General features: G+C 41.0%; 1 protein-coding gene across 6 annotated transcripts in view; it reads right to left on the bottom strand.

The window, feature by feature from the left end:
* itsn2b (intersectin 2b) overlaps positions 1-19,590 on the bottom strand; it is a 140,102-nt gene that overhangs the window by 17,023 nt on the left and 103,489 nt on the right. For 4 of the 6 annotated variants that reach the window (XM_035422487.1, XM_035422486.1, XM_035422490.1 and 1 more), the window contains 13 exons: positions 18,047-18,186; positions 15,818-16,608; positions 14,480-14,604; positions 13,832-13,998; positions 13,274-13,394; positions 11,416-11,612; positions 10,388-10,443; positions 9,650-9,816; positions 9,496-9,541; positions 9,198-9,319; positions 8,829-8,925; positions 8,540-8,731; positions 1,524-1,645 (listed from right to left, as the gene is read on the bottom strand). In XM_035422487.1, coding sequence (XP_035278378.1) covers positions 1,524-1,645; positions 8,540-8,731; positions 8,829-8,925; positions 9,198-9,319; positions 9,496-9,541; positions 9,650-9,816; positions 10,388-10,443; positions 11,416-11,612; positions 13,274-13,394; positions 13,832-13,998; positions 14,480-14,604; positions 15,818-16,608; positions 18,047-18,186 — 2,343 coding nt within the window. Of the gene's footprint in view, positions 1-1,523; positions 1,646-6,451; positions 7,890-8,539; positions 8,732-8,828; positions 8,926-9,197; positions 9,320-9,495; positions 9,542-9,649; positions 9,817-10,387; positions 10,444-11,415; positions 11,613-13,273; positions 13,395-13,831; positions 13,999-14,479; positions 14,605-15,817; positions 16,609-18,046; positions 18,187-19,590 lie in introns of those variants that run through there. The other 2 variants (XM_035422488.1, XM_035422491.1) reach the window with 2 other exon arrangements.

Here is a 19,590-nt window from a genome sequence, read left to right as displayed (position 1 = left end):
CCGATACTGTCTTCAAATGGATCCAGGCTCAAGAAAAGTAATTATTCATCCTCTCAAAAAGCTTTTACTAAAACACTTTTGGTAGCCTAGCATGCATTCTGGCTGGCACTGTCTTCTATTGCCTCCCCGACGTTCAGACTCTCCCCTCACAGATAAAAACTAGACCCTACAGTGTCGGATTACTTGCGTCGCCATGGATGTGGCTTGCCGTAAAAAAGTTTACTAGATGTCGTAACATTTAGATTTGGAGATCCAGCTCTTCCGCACCCCACCTAATAATAAAGTCCAAATGGCGGGAAAACAATATGGCGGACATACGTGGTCCCAATGGCAAAGTTGTAGATCACATTTATATGCATCGGTCGATTAAGTTTTGTGTTGATCTGACTTACGGTGTGGGAGTTATGACCTTTTAAAGTATGACCCTTTGTTATAGCGCCACCATCTAGCCGACATAGGTGATTTTTCGTGCCTGAGTAGTGGGGGGCCATAGGAACCCACCTACTAAATTTGGTTGGTCTACAACTTATGGTTGCTGAGCCTCAGACATTTCAGCGGAGAAAACTGCCACGCCCCAACTAAAAAGTTGTAGAGCACGTTCAGATGCACAGGTCGATGAAGTTTTGTGTTGATCTAACGTATGGTGTCGGAGTTATGGCCTTAAACGCATAACCCTTTGTTATAGCGCCACCATCTGGCCGACATAGGTGATTTTTAGTGCCTGAGTAGTGGGAGGCCATAGGAACCCACCTGCCAAATGTGGTTGCTCTAGGACTTATGGTTGCTGAGCCTCAGACACTTTTAGCGGAGAAAAATAAGAACAATAATCCTAACAGATACAATAGGGTTCCACCAGCTTTGCTGCTTGGACCCCTCATAATAATCCGAACAGATACAATAGGGTTCCACCAGCTTCGCTGCTTGGACCCCTAATAATAATCCAAACAGATACAATAGGGTTCCACCAGCTTCGCTGCTTGGACCCCTAATAATCCTAACAAAAACAATAGGGTTCCACCAGCTTCACTGCTTGGACCCCTAATAATCCTAACAGATACAATAGGGTTCCACCAGCTTTGCTGCTTGGACCCCTAATAATAATAATCCTAACAAATACAATAGGGTTCCACCAGCTTCGCTGCTTGGACCCCTAATAATAATCCTAACAAATACAATAGGGTTCCACCAGCTTCGCTGCTTGGACCCCTAATAATAATAATCCTAACAGATACAATAGGGTTCCACCAGCTTCACTGCTTGGACCCCTAATTATAACAACCATAACTGACAATTGCAACTGGTGGCTGGATTCAAGCATTTCTACATAAATAAATTCAAGTGTTATTTGTAGTACAAATACATTGGTCTGTTCAGTTCTGTGACTACTGAATTTGAAAAGCATGAACATGCATTTAATTTTTGACTGAGTCAAGGTTCATGACTGATATTAAGGACAGTTATGACATCATTGTTCATGACAAAGGACAAGTGTGGACTGAATCCCAGACCGGGTTGCCCCATACCTCCAGTACAAGCTGCAGGTCGCCCATGTAGCGGTCCTCAGTCTCGATCAGCTCATGGATGTAGCCCTGCCTCTTCCGCTCCAGTGGACTCATGGTGTCCAGGCTCAGCAGGTCAGCGCACCCTAAAGGTGGGACAGCCAGCATCATCACCGTGAGAGAGATCCCATAGTCACGTGCTTTCATGGAAACACCCAGAAACCCTTTCTTTTTTTTTGGGGCTGAGAAGGTTCGGCAACTGCTGCACAGAGCTGTTCCGAAAATGTAGCCATAGCCTCTGTTAGACAGTGTATATCACTACCTATCTGCCATTAGATGGTGTTAATCTGAGCACATGCACACTACACACACAAACACTTGTGAATGAGAGCACTCTGAAATGCTGAAAGAAAAATCCTTACCTAGCAAGGGAGGCCCCAGCTTCACCCTGGTCCAGGAGCACACTGGAGCCCATATTCATCCACCCTGTCCCAACGCTTCAAAAACCGAAGCCTCTTTTCTCCCTCTAAGCTCACCCCCCCCCCCTCAATCACTAGCTTGGTACAATGTAATCTGTGCTTGCTATTTGCTTATACAATACTTATAGTAAAATCTATTATTGTCAAAATAGTTCTGATTGATGTCATACATGCCAATGTAGCAGGACACGCTGCTCAACAATTCTCATTCAAGAGATTCATGAAATGTCTTAAAACATATATAGCTCTAAATTACAACATTAACACACACACACACACACACACACACATATACATACATGTATAGGGCTCCCTTAAAAAGCATACAAAATTTGGAAACTGAATCTAATTAAACATTTACTGTGCCTAAGCTGAAGTAATTCAATTGTCTGGACAAGGATGGTATAGTAAAGTTCAGGGCCATGATTAATGTAGTGTGTATAAATGTTACGAACTTAGGAAGTCACTAAACACAAAAATTGGAGGGATTCATTTGTCCTCAGTGTCACATGGTGACTGTCATGTTGACTGTTCTACTGGTGTTTAGCAAACATGAAGGTTATTCCTCTAAATACACCAACTACCCACACAAGGCCCTCCCATGGTGTCCCACATAGTAAACACTGAATAAGAGAAGGTCAGTTATTTTCAAACCAAAACTTTATTTTTGCAATCTATATACATTTACTTATAGTTAGGGTGACCAGTTTGTCTCCACCATGTGACTTGCAGGGACTTAAACTTATTTCAAAAAATATTTCAATGGTTATCCTCCAGGGGTCCCTATATGCACTCCAACAGCACAGTCAATCATACAATTTAATTTCTAATTGAGACATTTCTAAGAAGAATTAGTTGATCTGATACAGGGAAAGTCAGGTAGGAGAGTGAACATGGGTGGAAGCTGATATGCTACGAATAGCATGTCTCTGAATCAGTGGTCCACACTCATGGTCCTGGAGAAGTGCATTTTCACTCAGCACTTGAGTAGTACAGCATTGGATCAGTTAAAGCAGTTGATTTCACAGTTGCCTCAGGTCACCTGGGTATGAATTGGTCGCTGATCTTAAGGAAAAAACAAAAACCAGCAGACTTTGCGGCTCTCCAGGACCAGGATTGAGTGTCACTTTAGTAAAAAGAACAATGCAACCATGCAAATCAGTGTCCAATCTTTTCTGAAAAGGGCTGCTATGGGCGCAGGTTTTTCTTTTAGCCCAGCACTAAGGCACCTGATTCTGCCTAAAGTCTATGATCAGTTAAATAGTTGAACCATTAATTAATTTTTATTATTTTACTTTTTAGTGCAAGTAAAATGTTATATAACTGCATGTAATATGCTCTCTGTGGGCATTTCCCACTGCTTCTAAAATAACTATCATGTGCAACACATATGGCAGCATATCCATGGTAGAAAGTAATCAAACTGAATTTAACACGTGAGTGTCGCTCGTAAACATCGCAGTCAATCATTGATAACTGTTTGAAAAGGAGGTTGATAAAGAAGATCTTGCAACCTATAGCTAGCGGAGGACTGAAGTACCATGCGAGAAAACAAGAGGAGACAAACTGGTGTCCCTACTTACAGTATATAATGAGGCACATTTTTTAATAATTTGATAATAACAGATTTAGAACTACATCTGAAAGAAATCAAATAAGGCAAGCTAGCAAACTCAGAAAAGGACTTTTCCGAACACAAAAAACTGGCATCAGGCTAATTGCATAGAATCCGATCATGTGATAATTGTAAGAAATTGAGTCACCAAAAACACTCATGCCATCAAGACATCAGCAAATAGCAACTTGGTATAAACAATGCAAATGTGTACAGTACTGTCAATGAAGTACAGTACACTACTGTACTGTGAATGTAAGCAATATAGCAGCCAAACCAATTATATAATCTAATAACAAATGTACAACTTTGTAGTAGTAATTTTAATTCTTTTAACAGTTTAAGCTCTGTTGCCTGTACTCAGGATCATACAACTACAGTTAAGCATTTGTTTTAGATCTACCATTGATAAACTTTTACTTTTTTTTCTTTTACTCTTGCTGTCTTTAGAGAAAGGGACTGCTATATCAGCTTATCTAATTTTGTACTATTTTATACAGTGCAAAGGTATAAATTTAAATTAATGAATTTAATTTAATTTAATGAATTTGATTATATATGGCTTTGAGAAAGTCTCAGTCATAGTATATGAAATGAAATGGTCTAAGAATTTGAAGGCTCTGCATATAAAGCAACCCATGCATGTTTGTAAAGGATTTGGGTTCTAGAAAGCGCCCTCTAAAACGAGGGTCATGCTGATCCTTTTCTTGCCCTGCTCTAATGCAAGTTAGATCACTAAATCCTTGCAACCTTCAATTTTTCTCTGTGGTATGACCTGTGGTAACCCCAGACACCAACAATGCCTTGACATTCTCTTCAGGCAGAAGAATATAAAAAAATAATCTTTGAAGGTTCTTTTGGGAAGTCATTGTACACAGAGATAAAGTTTTTATAAGGTCAAAAAAAATCTATAACAGCAGGAAGCAAGGACTATTCAATACACTACAGTACCATCACAAGGACAGGGCTGTCAGTGTATGTTTTCACTGGATACAACTGCAAGGGTTTTCAAGTCCCTTTACTACTTTTGTTTGAACAAGTTAGAATAAATGGTTAATAATTAAGGGAAAGGCTGATTTCAAAATATATTATATTACATTTGAGAGACTCTTGCATGAATAAGTCTGGGATCAATACACTATTATTTACAATAAAAGAGAAACAACAAATTTCTGATACCTTTAATATTAAAGAACCTTTTTCCGTTTTGATGTTAGTTCTATATGCGTGGTGGTTCTCAGATTCGGTCCTGGAGGACCCTTGTGTATGCTGGTTTTTGTGATGGCAAATCTCTTGCTAAATTAAGGTTGCTGTACAATTGTTTAAATTCTTACATAATTTTTCCCTAGGTTTGGCTCTTTATCTTTGCTTTGTCTTTGATTTTTTCACTATCTACCAAATGGATAGTTTTAGCATGCAATTATCCACACTTTCACTAGGACCCTATTGGTTCACCTCAGCTCCATCCATCCATTATCTATACCCACTTAATTTAATTCCTGAGCAGGGTCGCAGGGGGTGCTGGAGCCTATCCCAGCGTGCATTGGGCGAGAGGCAGGAATACCCCCTGGACAGGCCGCCAATCTATCGCTGGGCACACACACTATTCACTCTCACACTTATACAGGTGGGCAATTTAGAGTCTACCTGTATGTCTTTGGACTGTGGGAGGAAACCGGAATACCCAGAGGAAACCCACGTGGACACGGGGAGAACATAGAAAGGCCCCAAGCCGAGATTCAAATCCATGACCTTCTTGCTGTGAGGTGACAGTGCTACCCACTGCACCACCGTAGCACGGTAAGCAAAATGTGAATATGGGACTATCATTCTTCATGACAAGCATAGCTCTTTCTGACATAATGAGGCTTAAGGGGGAAAAAAATCTCTCAAATAATGAAAAAAGAACAGTTTGTCACAATTCTGGGATTGCAATTGGAATTGAAAACCAGCATACATAGGGGTCCCCCAGGACCAAGTTTGAGAACCAGCGCAGATTTAGCGCCAGATTGGAGAATAGTAATTTGTGAGGATAAATCAGGGTCAACAGGATAAAACCGGATTGAAAAAAGTCTTATTAGGTATGTGTCAAAGACCAGATGTACTGCAAAACTTTTTAAAAAATGAATGAATTAGGTGACATTTTGAAGTGTTACTGAAATAGTTTTGTTTTAATTTAATTGTATGGGATTGACATATCCTGGGCAAGTATTTGTTGATCTCACATATGAAAAGGGAAGGTAATTAATTGAAGAATTTTACTGTACTATTGTAGTCTATGTTCACAATTAATGCAGATCAATAGAAACAAAATGGTAACACAAGCATTCTTTTTTAAATGATCTTTTGCATAATTTACTCAAGATAAACCGTTATTGAAAACCAATGTAAGGCAGCATATACAGTAAAATGCATTGGCATACTCCAAAACACACTTTAAAGAGCATTTGTCACAGCAAAAATCTGCAAAGAGGCTACCCTAAAATACTTGACTACCCCCAAAAAGATGCATATGCCATATAACTGCACATACATCCCACATTAAATTGCATCCCAAAATAACATTCTATTAATCAGAATATATTTTCATAGGTCAGACTGATTTATATCGCCCAATATGGCCTGCAGACCTGGGTCAAATACGTATTTGTTTTCGATTCAAATACTTTTCTACGTTTTACTGATCTTGTCCGGTGTATTGGAACCAATTAAATACTCTCAAAAAGTGCAAACCCCGCATTCTGGTCATATTGGCAGGCTCAATTACACCAGAAAAGATCAACAGAGCACAGAAAAGTATTTGAATCCAAAACAAATACGTATTTGACCCAGGTCTGATTGGAACCAAAAAAATACTCTCAAAAAGGTCATATTGGCAGGCTCAATTACACCAGGCAAGATCAATAGAGCACAGAAAAGTATTTGAATCCAAAACAAATATGTATTTGACCCAGGTCTGCTGGCCCGCGATGCAGCCAGTACAGTGAAGATCATACCAATCAGTAGTACTACTGTAGCAGGACAGGGGTTAAAGATAGTGGGTTTTTATGTGACTGAGCTCCCCCCTCGGAAAAAATTAATGAAGCAAAAGGGAAAGTCTATCACAAGAGTGAAAGTGTGTAAAGAAAGAATTAGAGGCAAGGCTGAAAGGAGTGAGATTTCACAGAAAGACCCACTATCCTATACTGCCAAGCAACTGCACAGAAACAACTGCTAAAAGGAAGCTAATCCAACTGGGTCTACTGCAGACACAGGATGTAAGAATCTCAGCCACTCTCAGACAGATGTTTCATCTTTCAGCTTTCTGCCATCTTTAACTTTCCATCTTTATTTTGTTGTCTTTGTAGAACTTTTGTCCGAAAGAATAAATATTTCTACTCTATCCATACTGGTCACTCCACCTGTATCCTTATTAGTACTCCTCTCCGCCCACCATTTTTTATCACATTGCGGAAATGAAATGGAACGAGAAACTAGATAGGAATTTAAACTTGTGAATCATTTCTACTTGGCGCTTGATGCTTTTAAACTTTATTTTCCTGTTTACTTAAAAATGAATCCAAGTAAAAAATGTCTATTTCAAAACTGTGTTCAAAACAAAATGTTTTCTAAATAACAGATGGAATGCAACACACTACTCGTCACCAGAAAGATGATAAAAGACTTTCTTTAATATTGTTAAATTGAGAAAGACTTTTATTTACATTCATTTCTCTCTAAGGAGTGGCTGAAATTTTTATATCCAATTCCTTTTCATTTTTTCAGGCACTTGGTAGAAGAGGGAGGTAGCACAAGAATATTATTTGTTCCACTACAGTGACAGCAGGACTCTTGAGTCAAGGGCTGTCCTGTTGCTGGGGTAAAAAGAAATTTGATGATGTTGATCTAGAGTAGCCTCTCTGCTGTGGGCACCAATTTTAAACAGTACATTACACATTATAAATGATAGTCAAAAGGGTACGGGGGCTCAAACTACATACCCTGTTAGGCCAGCGACAGACCCTTCTTGACAACCTTCTGCAAACTACCCTAGGCTTCCTCAGGTTAGACAGGTAACAATGCTCACTCAGGTACATGGAGTTGTAAGTGCAGATAATAAGTGTGAGTACAGAAAGACAACACAAAACTAAGTGAGATGAGGAGAAACCCAGAGAGCTCAGCCAGGCGAGCAGCCTATCAAGCGAGCGTGCGTTAATAAAAGGCAGGGCCCACGGCAGGTGTCTGGGGCTGCGTCCTGCCCCCTAGCAGGAAAGTGGGTCTCTGAGTAGGAGAAGAGGAGGAGGCTATGCCACCATCCTACAGAAAAATGACAAGAGATGAAGGGACAGAGGGGGGTAAAGAATAAAGGAAAGAAATTAAAGGAAAAAGAGCATGAGGAGGGAGATGGAAAGAAGGAAGGAAAGAGATGGCATTAATAAGCGATCCTAGGGGGAGACCACCTCAGCTCATTTGGGAGCACAACCAAAATGTGAGTATGTTCTATCACAACAAGGTCTACAGTGTTCTCACCATGTGTAACAGAAAATTTTTGGAAAGGTATAATGTATGTTTGGAAAAGTATAAAGTAGTTTGTTTGATCAAATTTTCAGTAATGCCCTGCATTGCACCATTTGGTTTTATAGTTTTTTAATGTACATTGTTCCTTGGTTATTATTTTATTAGTATGCTTTCATGTAGTTGCATCTGCATTTCTTTCCACTAAGCAGTGCTGGTGTGCACTGTAGAGAATAACGAAGCACTTTACTCTGCCCCAGGACCAGGTCCACTGAGAATAAACATAAAATGGATTCATTCAAACTTACTTTGCAGAAAACCCCATTTTAAAATTTCATTAATATAAATTAGCCATAACCTCTGTGGGCTTGGCTTTGTTGACTTACGTGTTGCTTGATAATTGCCAGTGGCAGAAAGAATGGCAGAAGCTACAGTGACGGAGTTTCACTTACACTGCTGGCTGGGGTCAGACTCTGTGGTCATCTTGATGTAGTTGGTGGGGAATAGGCCTGTGACACCATTGAGCTCTCCTTTCCACCAATCGGCATCATCCTTCTCCAGCACGTTGATCAGCTGACCCTTGGAGAAGCTCATCTCATCTTCATTGGCTGCCTTGTAGTCATACATGGCGATGACCTGGCAGACTGGAGGGGTGGAGTGAGGGGGGAGATATGCAGAGCATAAGGTTTTTTTAATGTGATCTAAATGGCCGCTCGTAGGGTTGTGGGGCATGCCACTTACTCGGGACAGGAGCTGGTGTGGACTTCCCACTGTTGGGGCCTAAGACTTTGACGTGAGAGGCTGGGAACCATCCCTTCTGCCGCTTTTTACCCCTTGCCTGCAAAAAGGGAACATTAGACACCTCCACACTGTTCATATCCAAGGGACCACCAGGTTACTGAGGTTTACTCTATCAAGAATGATCACAGAACAGAAATGGGCAAATTCTTATTTAAACCAAAATAATTTTTGGATGGAAAATCAACTCACCTGTGTGCTCCAGATTTAAACCAGTAAGCAAATTAATTAACATCCACTAAAATGTCAGCCCAGCCCTCCAGGACTGGTATTTGACCAAAATTAATGACCCCTGCTACTAAACTCACTGACCTGCAGTTCCCCCTGCCACCAGCCGGTGGGGTTCTTGGCGAGAATGAGGATGACCTGTCCAGGAGTGAGGCTCAGCTGCTCCGTACCCGTGGCCGTGTAGGGAGCTGTCACCTGGGCAATCACTGACAGCCAATCCCAGAGGGGCATCAGTTAACTTAAGATTCAGACTATTAATATAAATGCATTTCTATCTAACACTGGAGTACATCAATGTGTGTGTTCTGCTCCGTATCACTGTTGTCGCAGTGTGAAGCTGTGGTGTGTCAGCAGTGGGATCACCCATTCTAGCGGTTCTTACCTGGCTTTTTGCTGAGAGTTCCAGCTTTGCCAGTGTTGTCTGAGGCCTGAGGCAAAGAGATAAACAGGAATGAGCTATAGTCTCATCAAGGGAACAGTGGCCACCTGTTGCTGAAAACTTCTCTCTGAAGTCTCTGAATATACATTGCGTTTACATCAGTCTCCTTTGGCCTGACGTAGTTAGAGGGGAAGAGTCCGCTCCTCTCCCCGATACTGCCCCTCCACCACTCCCCCTCTCTCTCCGTCACCAGGATGGTGTCCCCCTCATTGAAGGTCAGGTCTCCAGGCTCAGGGCTGTTATAGGTGTACAGGGCCACATACTCTGATTGGAAAAAGTGAATATATTAGTGAGGATCGCTGCACTTTATACATAACAGTGTGTCACATACTCCGATTAGACAGAATAAATAAACGAAGGAGGATCTCAACACTTAATACACACCAGTGTGTCACATGCTCAGAGGAATACAACACAAAGACAAGGGTAAATTGGTTCTGATGGCAGGTTGTATTTCAAGGACAATGTTGGTTGCTGGTAGGGGATTATTAAAAGCCAGTGTTGACAGGAATAATAAGAATAATAATAAGATTAAGGGTGGAGACAGCATCAAGAAATCACCAAACAGCTTTTACACTTCCAAATATTACATCTAATGTAGCATAAATGTACAATAATTAAAATTAAGTTAAACTGAACAATAAAATGTTCTTTTGCCAGCTAACTGCAAGTTTGAAGAATTTAATAAGTGCAATAATAAGTATCAAGTTGGTTCCATAATTGGAAATTTACTCAAATAAGAAGATTGATCAAAAATTAAAGGATGATATTTTACTGTAAGCATGAAGTATTTACAAATACGACTTTGAGCCTGGCCCGTCACTTCATGTCTTACCTTCTTGCTGGCCAGTGTCTGCTGTGTCAAATCCATCTACAGAGGAATATATTGCCCTGAAATTGATACAGAAAAAGTAAACTCATTAAAATTTCTGAGATATGAACAAGAAAAAGTCTGAAATGTTTGTAATTTTGAAAGTGATGGAAATTACATCTAAAGAATCGGGATCCATCTTAATTGTTTGGACCCTAGAAATACATTTCAGTCACCTTATTATTTACAGGCATGTAATCATTTTGTTGCAATAACCCTTTATAAATTAATTAAGCATCAAACTATAGGTAATTGGAATCTCTTTGCAACCTTTTTTTTTTTAATTGCATATTAGCTTTCTGAAAGATAAATATCAGGGATCTGGTCTTTAGCTGTTTTGGCAAACCCATTTTGTTGTGGCCTTTCTTTATATCAAACAGTTAACTGAGAGACCCAGTTTAAATTCCCCCCTCCAACTGCAGCAAATCTCTAAACTCAGTACACTGGCTTCCTGGCTAACTAAAAATACATTTAAACTATTGCTTTTGCATCTGTAAAATCATTCTGGGACAGTTCCACTCCATTCTGGGCATTTTCAGCGTGTTTAACGTTAGCTACCTTGTGTATGACTAACTTCCCATTCTTGTACTTTGAAAAACATGTTTTTCATGAGATACATATTACTGCAAGAATATTTTTGTCTCTCTGTTAGCCAGTGCAATACCAGCTGCCAGTCAGTGGGATTAGCAGGCACAAGACCTCTTGCTTGGTAGCAAGCTTTGCTGGAATACTAGCAACAAGCTAAGTGAGCTGAGAGCGAGTGTCTGCGTATGTGGTCAGCTAAAAGCTTTTATGTTTTATTTGCAGGTAACACTGTATGAAGCACAAATTTTCAATAGTTTTAGTATACGTACAAATTCCTGTTGACTTTTACATGCTTACACACGAAAATGTAAGATAAAGTTGGCTAAACTGCTTAGTAATATAACTAGCTTCAGTGCTAGCCACAGGCCATATTGTTGTTCACATTAAAAGTGAGGGGTTGTCTTTACTCTGTACTGGAATCGGATCCAGTCATCAGCGTGACGTAAGTTTTGGGGAACCAGCCCTGAACCCCGTTGAGTTCTCCCAGCCACCAGTTCTCCTGCTGCTCCAGCACCGTGATGATGTCATCCTTGGAGAAATTCAGGTGGATGTCTGTCTTGGCTGTCCAGGAGCACAGTGCTTGGGCCTGGACTTTCCCCATAACCTAAGAGAGAGAGAGAGACAGCCATTGAACTCGAAAGATTTACATTTTGGTACTCAGCAACCACTCTGATTTAGGGTGACATACTTATAGAGATTGCATTTTTGTTAGTGGGCTTGCTTCCGGCAAGCCCACTCTTGATATCTTTCATGTTTCTTATTATCTGCACTTTCCACCCAATTTTTCTAGCTCTTACTAGTCCTACAGTTTTTGCATTCAAACTTTTTACACCAAAATGACTGGCTAGTTCCTGACATTGTTGCTCAGATTTTTGAAATATTCAAAACTTTTTGAAATATTTAACTTTTTTTGTGGTCGCTCCATAGAGAGTCAATATAGACGTTTAGTGGGACGTTTAGTAGGATGCATGCACAGGTGGTCACTCACTCACTAGCCTCGTGACCCAGTCTCTTTTTTCACTTCGTTAAACACGGACGTTTAGTACGTCCAACGGCACATTTTTAAGCACAGCTTTATTGCCTAACATTACTTTAGCTAACCCTAACATGTTTGCGTTTCGCCTACTTTAGTTAACCTAGTTAGCGCGTACGAATGCTATCCTGCACTCATGAGTAGGAGCTACGGACACACAGCTACAACCCGCGTACGGATGCTATCCTGCACGCATGAGTAGGAGCTAATAACACACAGCTACAACCACCGATACACATGTATGGACACACGGACGCTACAACCACCGATGTATGGACACACGGAGGACAACAAATAACGTTACAGAGGTGAGGACATGCCATAGCTAGCTAGCTATATAGTTAGCCAAGTTTTACTCATGACACTTTTAGGATATGACTAATCCCTGGAATAATTGCTAATTGCTGATCCCCGGCTGTATGTGTAACGCTACGGTGCCCTGTGGGTCTGGACAGTTTTGTGCTTCTTCTGAGCTATGCACGCTCATTGAAATGCATTGAGGCTTGATTTGAGGACAGTGCCAGTTGGAATTTGAAGCAAGCCCACACAATTCCTTCAGGAATTGTAACCTTTCTAGTTTAACACACAATCCACTTATAAAGCAGGATAGTTACTGAAGTGATGGGATACCTTCATACATGCATGTAAAACACCGCAATCTGAACTGACCTTGGAACTGCAACTGTAGCCTCTGAGTTACAAGCCTAGTTCCCTCACCACTATACTACACTGCCATCCTAGATTAAATCAACTGCCAGGAATCCCAGCCCATTGTGGACAATTTAATACTCCAGGACTTGAGTCCAGCATCTCTGCACTGGTTTTAACGATCAGTTTCAAAAACAACTTGCACTAGGAGCAATACAGGCAGATATGGTCCTTAAATGCACATATAGTGAACAATAAACAGGACACAGCAGTAAATATAACATTAGTTGAAAGTGTAAAATTTGTAAGTATCTAATTCAATGTGGAGAGGCAATGTTGGCAATAGTGGCATTATGGTCCACAACATGCCTTTGTACACCAACAGCACAGCAGTACAGATTTCATCCAATGGAATCAAGAGATAAATAGAGTCTTACAGACAAGTGATGTCAGACTCTGGTGACTGTACTTTCCTACTCCCCTCTGTACCAGTGGTTTGATGTGGCCCTCAGAATTCCCTGTTAGAGACTCAAGAATCAGCAGTGGAGTGGAAGTCACATCTACACATATCCCAGCATGCCTACCTGCCCATGCTCTGTGGTGACTGAGGCTGGGGCGTGGGTGGGTGTGAAGGCAGAGTTCTGTCCCACATTGCTGGGGACACACTGCCCTGTGGAGGCTTCACTCCCCTCTGTCTCCAGTCTGCTGGAGGGGAAAAGAAATACATTATTATTATTATTATTATTATTATTATTATTAATAATAATAATAATAATAATAATAATAATAATAGTATTACTAGTACTGGTAGTATTAGTATAGTTCTTTTCATATATGGCACCCAGTGCACTTCACAATGAGAAAAAGAAACAATAAAAGAATTATTAAGAAGCAAGTACATTTTCTGAAGGAAAAGACCAAAGCAAACAAACTGAAGTACAGGTACTCAAAAAAGGAGAGACTGATGACTGACATTAAAAAGCAAAATTACATAAAAATTTAGTCACAAAGAACAGATAGGTTTTTTTTAATCAATGGTTAAAATGGACAGAGGGCATGTTACTGCTACAGAACTACCGAGTCTTATCTGCCCTCAAAAACTGGTCCGTGGGACAGGGCTTGAAGTACTAAAGACCTTGCACCTGGAGGACCCTGCGCCTGGCACTGACTGGGAAGTTAAGGCATGTTTGGCAGTAGGCGAATTTTCTGGTTTGGCCTGTTGCTCCACGTAGCTTGCAGGGAACCAGCCCATCTTTCCCTGGCGACTTCCATACAGCCATCCTGGCTCCCCCTCAGTCATCTCATCCACCTGCGTGTCATCAGGGGAATGGAAATCAGATGCAACAGAGAGGCCATTTCAAATCAAACGGCCAATGGCTGTGGAAATGGTTTTTAAAAATATTCATAAGAAATTCCATTCCGTGAATTAGTTTCAGAATGTTTGCTGAAAGGTGTGGAGATTCAAATATTGAGCTCAGAATTAAAGACACAATGAACCAGTTCAACCAACTCATAACTCGTTATGGAAACAGCCATTTAATTTGTTAAGCACTCTGTTGATGAGGACTGGGCTTTGGCCTGCTCAAGGAGCTCACGCTTTGGAAAAGGCAAAGGGCACTGAACTCCCAATGTTCTTTCCATATACACAGCAGTACTGCTTTAACATACTGCAGTCTAGCACGCTGATTGCATTGCTCTCTTTAATGGATGAGATACCTGCTAAACTAGCTATGCAAGTCCAGAGCTACATACACAAACATAAAATCACAGTATGGGAGTATGTCCTGTACCTCTATCAGGTCATCAGCCTCGAAGGTTAGTTCATCTGTGTTTCTGGCTACAAAAGGGTAGAGAGCTCTGTAGGTGGTCAGAGCTGCAGACTTCCTGTGTGCCGAAGTGACGGGCCGCAGACCGGCTGAAATAAAAATTCACAGCTGTGTCACTGCACTGCTTCTCCAGCATTACTGAAATATTACATGAGATTTATGTGCGTCACTGTTTAACTGCATTTATGATTATGTTAATTTGTCCAATTACTTTTGAGCCCCTAAAATTGTGTGTGGGGGGGGGGGGGCTATGTATGAAAATGGTTGTAATTCTTACATTGTTCATACAATATTTTTGACAAAACCCTTAAATTAAAGCTGAAAGTCTACACTTAAATCACATCTTGATTGTTTCATTTCAAATCCATTGTGGTGGCATACAGAACCAAAATGATGAAAATTGTGTCACTGTCCAAATACTTATCGACCTGACTGTACATAGAGAGGGATATTACAGTGTTGCAGTGCATAAACACCTCATTACAAAGACGAATGCACATTTTTGAGTTCAGTGGTACAAAAACCATAGGTACTGGTCTACAGAGATGTGGAAAAAGTGATATGGCCAGATGAGTCATCCTCCACCACATTCTCGATAAGTGGGCTAGTGCATGTGTGGTGTACACCAAGAGAACGGTACAGTCCCGATTGATTGACCCCTACAATGAGGGGACCGGTGGCTCTGTTATGCTCTGGGGGGCATTTTCCTGGCATGGTTTGGATCCACTTGTCCCCTAGAGGGAAGGGTCACTGCAAATCATTACCGAGTTATTCTGAGAGCACGTTTATCCTATGATGAAAAATTTCTATTCTGATGAGAGTAGTCTCTTCCAAGATGACAATGCCCCCATCCACAGAGCATGAGGGGTCACTGAATGGTTTGATGAGCATGAAAATGAAGTGACTCATATGCTATAGCCTTTGCAGTCACCTGATCTCAACCTAATTGAACACCTACGGGAGATTTTGGACTGACGGGTTTAAATTTTTATCACCCGGCTGTATGTTACCTGCTCCTAGAGTACTAACTAAATTTGGAGTTTTTATACATCTCGGACACTTTAATTGAATCTATTTACAATCTATGTAATCTATTTCTTCAAATTGAGGTTTGATAGTTACAGTAATGATCCTAAGGTTTGGAAACCCTAAGTTGATATCAAGTTTCAGCTAAACTAATTTAAACATTTTAGAATTTTCCCCAGCAGACCAGTCTGAGAGCTGTTCTAATGTACAGCACTTATGCTTTAGGTTGCTTGGCCCTTATACTGTGTTTTAATTAAGACAATGAGTTATTGTCACCTTTTCTGTCCTCTAGGCGATTGAAAATGGCAGAGAGTTTTTCATGAATTTCTGCTTTGGCACTGTTCTGGTGCTGTTGTTGTTGTTGAGGTTTCTGCTGCCTGGCTGCTTCCTCTTCCTGCTGCTTTCTCTTCCTCTCCTCTTCCTGTCTCCTCTTTTCTTCTTGCTTCCTCTTCTCCTCTTCTTGGTGTCTTCTCTCTTCTTCCTGTTTCCTCCTTTCCTCTTCTCGATGTCTCCGCTTCTCCTCTTCCTGTCTCCTCCTCTCCTCCTCCCGTTTCTTTCTCTCCTCCTCCTGCCTCTTCCGCTCCTCAGCATCCCGGATGGCTGCCTCTTGTGCACGCTGCTTGCGCCTCTCCTCCTCCTCTCGCTCACGCCTCCTTTCCTCTTCCCGCCGCTCCTCTTCTAGCCTCTTTCTCTCCTCCTCTAGCCTCTTCCTCTCCTCTTCTAGCCTCTTTCTTTCCTCCTCTGCCATCCTACGCTCCTCCCGCTGCCTCTCCTCCTCCAGCCTCTGCTCCTCCTGCTTTCTCTGCTCCTCTGCCCTCCTCTCTTCTTCCCTCCTCCTCTCCTCTTCCCTTCGCTCGGCCTCCTCCTTCCTTCGCCGCTCCTCCTCTTCTGCCAATCTACGTTCCTGCTCTGCCCGCTCCAGGGCAGCCCGGAGGCGTGCCTGAGTCTCCCGTGCCTCCTCCTCCCTCTGCTTGGCCTCTCGTTCCTCCTGCAGCCTCCTCTGGCGCTCTTCTTCATCCTTCTTCAACTTCTCCTTCCATTGGCGCTCCTTCTCCAGCTTGGCTTTCCTGTGCAGACAAGAATGTAACAGCCAATGAGGAATTAACAGAGCACTAAGAATTCCAAGACTCTTCAGACAGTCAAACACCATGAATAACCCTCAAAACCATCAAACCACAGAAAAGGCAATGGTATTCATTCGCTCCTTAGCCATTACTGTCGCTCAGTTTGTGGACATGATGCACATGCTTACCATGTATTCTGTTGTATTCTTGACTTCAAATGCACAACCCTAACCCTTTCAGTTAATTTCCAATGACTGAAAGCACAGTGCTCATTGTACGGTCAATGCTATCCATATGGTGGATTTGTTCTAACCACATGAATGAGGATGTTTACACAGTCAGCTTCCCATGTTCTGACAGGTTGAGGTTTATTGTATTTAGCCACATTAAAGAGTCTGTACTGGGTCAGCAGGAACCATCTAAACCACAAAACAGTTCAAATTAGAGCAATGCAGATTAAAGCAGAACTGTTGCATGTGAGAGCTATATTCATTCTTATTGCATTCATTTTGTACCACATCACAGTGATTCTCATACTGTAACCTAATTAACAGAACGAAAAGCCTGAATATTTTTAATAAAAATTATATTTTACTCTTTACAAAAACATATAATGGATTTAACCAAAACAGCTGATCTTCACTCATTTGCATTTTGGAAAAATGTATCTAAAATAAAAACATCAAAACAACTAGTCTATACTGAAAACTATGTGTAATATTTATTTGAGTTCCCACTAGGAAGGCATCAGAACCAATGAATCACAGCAAAGGTGAATTTATGGAATTGTGCCTCTGGCCACCATTGCAGTATAAAGGAAAATAAAATTTTGCTTATGTTTGTGTATCCACAGTACATCTACAACCTTTTCTTTCCCACTTTAATAATGAGATATTTCAGTGGAAAAATACTGCCATAGAACGAGGTGTCAATGTTTCACCATTATTAAATGGTGATGTCAGGAAAAAAAAGTTTTTTTGGATGGGACAGCTTGCCAGAATTGTTTTTCAGCTTCAGTGAATTAGATGAATGTGTATTTTTCCATCAGTTTTCAATTTTTAGCACCATACATTCTCTGGAAGAACTCGCCAAACTAGGCCACGTGTTTTCCAAACCATTGCTTTGAGAGGTAGCCCGCCCATGGCAATAGCACACTTTGCCATAGGCCAGTATTTATTTAATGTATTCTGATGGAACATCCTAATGGTTTCTGTACCGTTGCTATGTCTTCACATGTATCAGAGTTACCAGATTATGTCAGATAAATTTACTGGAACTGTACTGGAAACAGACTTTACTGGAAATGACTGATATTAGTAATACTGGTAACCCTACAACACAACGAATTCCCGGTTGTTAATGCCTTCCAAAGCACATATTTGTGAGGAACAGCTGATGCAGTGTATCGGAGATGTGCGTTGTGAGTGGGGCTCTATATTACCTGATGGCCTCCTCTTCCTCCTTCCTCTTCTGCTCCAGCTCCTCCTCCCTTCGCCTTTGGATCTCCCGGAGCTTCTCCTCCTTGACTCTGCAGAGTTTGTTGAGGGTGGCCTGCTGTTTGCTCTGGCTCTCCCTGAGCTCCTGAAAAGGAACCGTTTTGACATGACCGTGGTCAGTGCAGGAAGGGGCAGTGCCAATGCCTGTGTTATTAATCCTGATCATGTTTGGTGTGATTGTGAGAAAAAGAAATCTTAATGGTACACAAAGCAGGCTAATAATGCTAAATGGTGTTTTGTTATAAATAACATTTAACTTAAAGCCTCAGTCTAATTAAAACATCATATACAGCTATTCCTGCTACATATGCCGTATACTCAAGTTATACATAACTAACAATCACAGAATATAAAAGTTTATTGGTAAAAATAATGTAAACATGATTTTAAAGCTGTCTGCACAGAGATACAGTAAAGTATATGGTGAACTATAGACATGAGTCATAAAAATCTTTCAAGATAAATTCTTGATAAAGACATTTTAAAAAGTTTAAAAGTTTTGTGAATGAGACATATAAAACTTCCCCATCAAGAGTCACGGCAGTGTACTGAGAAATGACCCATCACACAGTATGAACACTTCCTGGATGTCAACCTCAAGTGACACTATGGACAGGGTTCTGAAGTTCAGGAAGAAACTGGGTGGTGTACCAGCTACAACACTTGCCCAAGATTCAGTGATGACACCTTCTGACTATGCCAGTGGGATGTTGTCAGACTCCCGGTAAGGGTAATGCAGTTGGCCACAGCATTACCCAAGCACGGAATTCCCTCCAAACCAGAATACAATTATACATTTAGGAGGGAGCAGAAATCACAATAAAATCTTTATATCAAGAAAGACTGTCAAAATATTTCCTTTCCCCTCCTTTTCCCCCCTCATGTGGTGGTATTGTGAAAAATAAGCATTTTAAAACTGAAAAATGAAAATATTTTTGTGGCTTGGAATATTAGGGGGCTGCTGGTTGGGCTGTCCTGTTAAAGCACTGTTTTACTTCTTTAATACTAAAAACACAAAATCTAGGCCGTACCATAATTGACTGTGACCTGTATACCTTAAGGGTGATGTACGATTGTCACTAGTTTCAGCTGGCTACAAAGACAGCATCTCATCAAACCCCAGCTATCTCTGCTGGTCTACTGGGTGCCCAAAAGCCAGCATGGGAAGCTGTAGTTGGAGGGTTGGTCAAATTATAACCAGTGCATGTTAAAATACTGTTCAGGAGAGGTGTGAAGCATGCCAGTTTAAACATCCTCTAGATGTTCCACTAACCTGACAAACAGTTCTTGCTAATCCTTCCAACAAAAAACTACTAATAAATGCAAAATGTGTTCACATTGAGATACACAATATACAAAATGGTGCTCTTGTGGCGATATAATCATGATGTATACAGAAAAAGCATGTTTTTTAATGATCATATCACTATGATGTACACAGAAATGTCATTGTCAATGTTGTGATGCACACTGTATGGACACTGTATGT

The sequence above is a fragment of the Anguilla anguilla genome, chromosome 6 (assembly GCF_013347855.1).
Source record: "Anguilla anguilla isolate fAngAng1 chromosome 6, fAngAng1.pri, whole genome shotgun sequence".
Classification (NCBI taxonomy): Eukaryota; Metazoa; Chordata; class Actinopteri; order Anguilliformes; family Anguillidae; genus Anguilla; species Anguilla anguilla.
This window is presented reverse-complemented; position numbering and strand designations above follow the sequence as displayed.